The 8,149-nt window shown below is 31.8% G+C and overlaps 2 protein-coding genes across 2 annotated transcripts in view; both read left to right on the top strand.

Moving 5' to 3' along the window:
• The first annotated feature begins 1,533 nt into the window (after positions 1-1,533).
• Positions 1,534-2,322, top strand: LOC137620574 (pro-resilin-like). Its single transcript, XM_068350829.1, has one exon. It carries the CDS (start codon positions 1,534-1,536, stop codon positions 2,284-2,286), a length of 753 nt encoding a protein of 250 aa, XP_068206930.1. The 3' UTR covers positions 2,287-2,322.
• Positions 2,323-7,455: 5,133 nt separating this feature from the next.
• Positions 7,456-8,149, top strand: part of LOC137620816 (glycine, alanine and asparagine-rich protein-like) — a 19,733-nt gene continuing 19,039 nt past the window's right edge. The window contains exon 1 of the mRNA XM_068351265.1: positions 7,456-7,477. Coding sequence (XP_068207366.1) covers positions 7,456-7,477 — 22 coding nt within the window. The remainder of the gene's footprint in view (positions 7,478-8,149) is intronic.

Below are 8,149 nucleotides of genomic sequence, written 5' to 3'. Positions count from 1 at the left end.
AAAAAAATTAAAAAACTTCACAAACTGTAAGGATTAGTGCAAATGCCCTATTCATTTACTTGTAAATAAAATTCCTTCATCAACCCCCCCCCCAAATTAAAACCATGAATTGTTCGTATTTTCATTCATTTAATCGAAAGAAATTTAACACACATTATTCAAAGCTTTTATACATTTTAAAAGGAAAAATATGTCTTAAACATTCGACGGATAATCAAAAAGAAAAATTATTTAATATAGAGTTGAACACAAAAGTAACTCTTTTCGGCCATTCTAGATCATCTTGACAGGACAAAGGTACAAAGAACCTCAATGAAAACTGCACAACCACACAGCCTTGCTATCACGTCGATTCCTATCCAATCTAAACAATTTTAGATACATTACTCAATTGCGTTTAATAAACTAGTTAAGTGCATATTTTGAGAAGTTCATTTACTTAAAAGCAGTGATATGTAATGTCATTTGCAACGATCACAGTACATTTAAAATGTTCTCCAAGATTCACAGGAATCGACAAGACGACCTTCCGGCGATGGCGAATAATCAACAGAAATAGGTTCAACTTGAAAAAGTTGACATCCACTATCACGAAAAGAATAACAGTAAAATTACGATTGTACATACAGTATAAGGATTTAAGGCACAGAACAAGAAAAGAAAAAAAAATTCGATTAACATTTCAAACTAGCCAGTAACAAAGATTTTAATATAATATATCAAAATTGTATAACAGAGTGAGTAAACGCAATGTTAAAAAAAAACGTTATTTGAACTGTATTTCGATTTCATCATAGGTTACAGCTTCCTTCAAAACTACATGTTATTGAGAGAGAGAGAGAGAGAGAGAGAGAGAGAGAGAGAGAGAGAGAGAGAGAGAGAGAGAGAGAGAGAGAGATAGAGAGAGAGAGAGACTTGTAATCAAAATTTCTCAAAATCATACATACATATCTAGTTTTGTGAAATTTAAACAACGGATATATAAATCCATGCTCTCCATTATCATAGAATATCTAACAACTCGACCGCAGACGTCACGCATGGCCCAATCTCGCTTTGGGCCTGACCAGCAAGGTCACAGAGGAGGCGCTAAGAACGCTCGGGGGACGCCATACACGACTGCCGGTATATATACGAAGTCTGCACTCAAACCATCACAAGATCAGCTGATTCTCTTCTAAGAATAAGTTCTCTCTCTCTCTCTTGTCTAGCATAGAAACCATGAAGGGTCTCGCAGTTTTTGGTAAGTCATAAAATATTTTTGGAAAATGTTTCAAATTACTTATTAGGGGTTCTTATCAAATTTAAATACTTGTGTTGGGTATACTTTAAAGATAATTTCAATTGAAATGGTGGTAAATTAACAAGTACCTTGCTAAAAAAAAATAATAGTGTCTTAATGTGTAATGCTACACAGGGAAAATATTACCCCTGTTCAATTGCTATATGTCACAAAACATATGTTACGCATAATAATAAGAAAATCAACATATAATTTTTCACATACTATACTAGAATCCCAGCAAAGAAATAATGATGATTCTTATTCCAGCTCTTCTCAGCTTGGCAGCTGCTGATAAGCGTCCTCCTTCCAACGGCTATGGTCCCCCACCAAGCAGTGCCTATGGTCCTCCCAAAAATGCCTATGGAGTAGATCCTGCCATTGCTGCCCTGGCTGAGAACATCCCTGGAGGTGGTGTCCCTGGAGAGGACTACCCTATCTTGGCCTCTGTCCCTGACACAGGATTCGACTGCAACGCCCAAAACGTCCCTGGATATTACGCCGACACTGACGCTGAAGCTGGCTGCCAGGTCTTCCACATCTGCCAGGACAGACCAAGTGGACGCCGCCAACAGGACTCCTTCCTCTGCCCCAACGGAACCATCTTCAACCAACAGTACCTCGTCTGTGATTGGTGGTTCAACTTCGACTGCGCTGATGCCGAAGACTTCTACTCTGTCAACGAACTCATCGGGGTCCAGCCTTATGGTTATGCCAATGGAAATGGTAACGGCAATGGTAACAACGGATATGGTTCTAATGGAAACGGTAACGGCAATGGAAACAATGGTTATGGTTCCAACGGAAATGGAAATGGCAAGAAGAACGGTAATGGCAACGGCAGAAAGAATGGAAAGAAGAACGGTAACGGAAATGGTAATGGCAATGGCTATGGCTCAAATGGAAATGGTGCACCATCTGCACCAAGCAATGGCTATGGCGCACCTCCTGCTCCAAGCAATGGGTATGGTGCTCCCTCTGAATCCTATGGAGCTCCATTCTAAGATGAAAAACTCTACCCCAGCAAAGACAGGACAAAAACGTCAATACTTCTACAAAGAAAGAACACTTTATACCTTATTTACAACAATCACTTTTCTTAAAAGGCTTCCTCTCTATGATATAAAAGCTTTATAGTTTATTGTTATATAAATAAGTATTTTTGTACAATAAATTTCGAAGATACTTCCGATATGATTGACCTACATAATTTGACATTTCACAAATATTAACCTATGTGAAAATATTCAATGCATACCTACATATCTGCATAACGGATATTCCTAAGGTGAAATACTGATGGAACGTTAAGCTTTTAAGTGTAATTGGGGCAAAACTTTCAAGAATATTCTATATATCTCACCTTCAGGTAAATATAAGTAAGAGGAGTGTTAGTCTTAGAAAAAACACTTCTAGAATAATCAAGCTTGTTAAAATGTACGAAATTCCATTATTCCTGTAACTACGATTTATTATCACATGACATACACTACAATCCGAACCCTATCAAAACAAAAGCGTACATTGAAAAATATCAGTAGGCAGCATGTATATTAGCTGAAATAAAAAAAAGAAATCTAACTAGTTTGCCACAAAGGTAAAAATGAATCAATCTTTTTTTACATTTTCGTCTCTTAGCGGAGAAATCAGCTATTTCATTAGGACCTAGAATTTTATTTTCCTGATTACTATAAAATCATCCACAAATACTAATTTGTACATATATATATATATATATATATATATATATATATATATATATATATATATATATATATATATATATATACAAATACTAATTTGTATATATATATATATATATATATATATATATATATATATATATATATATATATATATATATATGTATATATACACACACATACACACACACACACACACACACACATATATATATATATATATATATATATATATATATATATATATATATATATATATATATATATATATATATATATCAGCGGTTACAAGTTCACTGCAAAACTAAGGCCTTAGACATGTCCTTCCACCCGCGTTTATGATCTTTCTATGCTGGTCTATACCAGGAAATTTTCTTACTTCGTTAACCACTTGTCTTTTCTTCCTTTCCTTGTTTTTTTCAATCTCTAGGGACCCATTCTGTTATTCTAAACCTCCATCTGTTATTTGTATTTATGTCCTGCCCATGTCCATTCATTTTTCTTACACATTGTTAGAATATCCTCTCCTTTTGTTTCTTCTCGTATCCATGTTGCTCTTTTTCTGTCTCTTAGTGTTAATCTCATCATTATTTTTTCCATAGCTCTTTGAGTTGTAACTAGCTTATGTTCTAAGGCTCTAGTAATTCTACAAGTTTCTGATGCATAAATTAACAATGAGAGGATCATCTGATTAAATACATTTGTTTAAAATGAAAATAGCATTTTACTTTTCATAATCTAATATTGTACACCAAAAACTCTTTATCCCAGGATTATCATTCTTTAATCTTGGTCTCATGTCATTGGGAAACATTTACTGCCTGTTTTAAGTACATTTATTAATCAACAATTTATGGTTTGCCCATAAACTTTATTGGTTTTCTTTGCATTTTCACTGAACATTTTCTTAGCTTTACTCATATTCACTTTCAGTCCCATACATCTGCTTTATTAAAATTTTCTATCTTTTTTTTTCTTTTTTTCTCCCATCATTAACTAAGCAAAACTATGCCATCTGCAAATCTTACGTTGTTAAAGTATCCCCTATAAATGTTAATTACTATATTTTCCCAATTCCAATCCTTAAAAATTCTACGAATGCTGTGAATAGTTTTGGAGAGATAGGGACGGCCTATCTAACTCCTATCCCAATCTAAATTTTCTCACTATCTTTATGTAGTTACAGGATTGCTGTAATTCCCATATATATATCTTCAAGTGTTCTAACATAAGATCTATATATTCCTTATATATGAGGGGTTTTCATCAATGCTGAAATTTTGACAAAATCAAAAGCTTTTTCATAGTCCATAAATGTCATACATAGTAGTTTGTTATTCTCTTTCCATTTTCCCATATATATATATATATATATATATATATATATATATATATATATATATATATATATATATATATATACCTACATATATGGGTATATATATACATACATATATATACACACACACACACACATATATATATATATATATATATATATATATATATATATATATATATATATATATATATACATACATACATACATACATACATACATATATATACACACACACACACACACACATATATATATATATATATATATATATATATATACATATATATATATACACATATATATATATATATATATATATATATATATATATATATATATATATATATATATATATATATATATATATATATGCGTAAAAATCACAGGAAAACGTAATGCTCAGATGCAGAAGAACCACAGGGAAAATGAAAATACGAAATATACGATTAACTCCTGACTAGTTTCGTGATACTTCTTTAGAGGACTGATATATATATATATATATATATATATATATATATATATATATATATATATATATATATATATATATATATATATATATATATATATATATATATATATATATATATATATATATATATATATATATATATATATATTATATACACACACACACATATATATATATGTATATATATACACACACACATATATACATATATACATGTATATACATATATATACATATATATACACACTTAAATATATATATGTATATATATATATATATATATATATATATATATATATATATATATATATATATATATATATATATATATATATATGGGTTTCTTTGACTGGCCAGACAATACTACATTAGATCTTTCTCCCTGGTTACAGCTTATTTTTCCTTTGCCTACACATACACTGAATAGTCTGGCCTATTCTTTACATATTCTCCTGTGTCCTCATACACCTGACAACACTGAGATAACCAAACAGTTCTTCTTCGGTCAAGGGGTTAACTACTGCAATGTAATTGATCAGTGGCCATCTCCTCTTGAAAAGGGTAGTAGACACTTTAGTTATGGTAAGCAGCTCTTCTAGAAGGACACTCCAAAATCAAACCATTGTTCTCTGGTCTTGGGCACTGCCATTACCTCTGTACCATGGTCTTCTACTGTCTTAGGGTAGAGTCCTCTTGCTTTAAGGTACACTGAAGCACACTATTCTAGGATATTTCTCTTCCTCCTATTTATTGAAGTTTTAATAGTTTATATATGAAAGATTTATTCTAATGTTAATACTGTTCCTAAATATTTCAATTGTTAATCACATTTCTTGTAGTTTATCAATTCCTTTATTTCCTTTCTTCGCTGGGCTATTTTCCCAGTTGGAGCCCTTTTGGTTTATACTTTAATTACTTTACTTTAAGGGCTGCATATCTGGCCCCGTACAGCAGGGGAACCCTACTCTATACAGGACCTCCATGGTCGCTTTTTGATGCTCGTTCGGGAGTATTTAACATTTCACAATGCGTATTGTTCGTTACTGTTTGATCATCACTATCGAAGCACTAGCAGAATAAGAAAGTCGTCAGCATCCTCTTGAAAGCCTTAATATCTGCAATTATTCGGATAATTGGGAGCCTATTGTATAGTCTCGGGGCTGCATATCTTAAGGCTCTAAAACTTACATGCATTTAGGTTCTAATAGTATAAAACCATCTGTAACTATTCTCGTGTCAGGACGATTTGTTGGTAGCACAATATGTAGCAATTCTTTTAGATATTTTGGTCGACAGGTTCTGATGGCTTGGTGGGTTATTGTACATATTCTAAACTCACTTCTCGCTTTATTCGGCAGCCATTGTAGATCAATTAGTATAGGAGTATTCCTTTCTATAGGTGGGACACCTTATATATCAGTCTTGCTCCTCTATTCATTATGTTTTGTAATTTCTAAAGATGTACTTTTGATAGATAGTAAATGGAGTTACAGTAGTAAATTTTGATAATTACACTGATTATCACAAGTTTACAGAATATTCCTCTAGGTATTTTTTCTTCTTTTTTTATAAAAGCAATATTTCTTACTTGATAACCAACAGTGTTTACTACAAAGTTGATTTGGGATTTAAGAGACAAGCTACAGTCAAGAAATACGCCTAGGTCATGAACTTTACTAGATTATCGGCACTGAGTCATTATTTACGTTTACTTGAATATCACCCAAGCTTCTCACGCTGTTTCTCTTTCCCACCGCCATAAACTCAGTTTTGTTCTCATTTAATTTTAGCTATTTAATTATCATCCATTCTCTAACACTATCAAGGATTCCGTTTAGAGTTTCAGTAATGTCGTCTATATCACTTGTGGAGAAGTAAAATTGTGTGTCATCCGCAAATAGTTTGAACTTCACGCCATGCCTTTGTAGTATTTTCGATAGTCCAATTGCATACATGCAGAATAAGATTGAACGAGACATCTTTCTTTTCCAACTTGGGTTATAGCTTAGCTAGTATTAGTAGTAGTAGTAGTAGTAGTAGTAGTAGTAGTAGTAGTAGTAGTAGTAGTAGTAGTAGTAATTCAGGTTCTCAGCATATTTTTACTCCAAGAGAACAGTGAAAATAGTACATTAATTTTCCTAAAAAGAATCTTATTGCCTAAAGGACAGACACACCGTGACAAACAAATAAGCAGATTAACATTATTGTCAAATTGATCAACATATTCAAAATAGGATTTTTGGTCAATTTATTAAAATCTATATAATACCATATACTTGAAAAGAACCAAATTAATTCGGCGATGACGAAACCCATTCTATACATAAATAAATTGCACAATATCAAAAAGATTTTAGATAAAAAATAATAAATATAAAACTTAAAGGATTGAGGAATTTGACACTGATTGAAGCGAGTCATTGTTACCCTTCAAAGATAGTACCCCCACTACAGGACGAACACTATCAAAGCGATTACATCTACCGGCAATCTCTGTAATAGGATACCCAGGTAGACTAACATATGAGAATCCATCCCTGATACATCTTGAACCGGTTAATAAAGCTTACATTAATAAATAGCTTCATCACCTTCACAAAGACATCCATAAGTGCGCCATCATTTATAAGCTTCTGAAATAGTTATTTTCCTCATGTCGAGTGCACAGTTACAAGGTATAGATCTTGTACTGTTATGTTTTCAAGTAAATTGGATTGCAGTGTCATTCTAAACATTGTTTGTATGCACAACCCAATTAGAACACCGAGTAATACTGATGTCGACAGTTTAACGGAAATTTAAGATATATATTTTAAATTTATCACCGTTCTACCAGCACGATCTTCTTTTCAATTTAAAATATGGCTTTCACAAACTGTAAGGAATAGTGTAAATATACTATTCATTTACTTGTAAATAGAATTATTCCATCAAACCACATGAAAATTATTGGACTGCTCGCATTTTCATCCATTATAATAAAGAAAATTTATAATTCATACATTTTTTAAGTTTTCATGAATATTAATAACGAAAATATGGCTTAAATATTCGACTGAGAAATAAATAAGCAAAGTTATTTTGTATACATTTGAAATGTTCCCAAGATTCACAAGACTATACAAGAAGACCTTTCGGAAATGGTGAATGGTCATCAACCTATTGTAGGAATGTGTTAAAAAAGGAAATAAACTAAAAATAATAATCCTATAAGAAAACAGAATAGGATGAAGTTCATTACGACTAAACGAATAACAGCAAAATTACTATTGTACATAGATAGATCTAAGACAGAATAAGCAGAGAAATGAAAGAAAAGGGACTATTTTCAACATTTCAACTAGCCA

Source organism: Palaemon carinicauda, chromosome 27 (genome assembly GCF_036898095.1).
Source record: "Palaemon carinicauda isolate YSFRI2023 chromosome 27, ASM3689809v2, whole genome shotgun sequence".
Taxonomy (NCBI): Eukaryota; Metazoa; Arthropoda; class Malacostraca; order Decapoda; family Palaemonidae; genus Palaemon; species Palaemon carinicauda.
The sequence above is the reverse complement of the archived record's forward strand: the minus strand, read 5'-3'. Positions and strand labels throughout refer to the sequence as shown.

Excerpts from the sequence above, each read along its gene's own strand:
- LOC137620574 (XM_068350829.1), top strand. The coding sequence starts at position 1,534 with ATGATGATTCTTATTCCAGCTCTTCTCAGCTTGGCAGCTGCTGATAAG.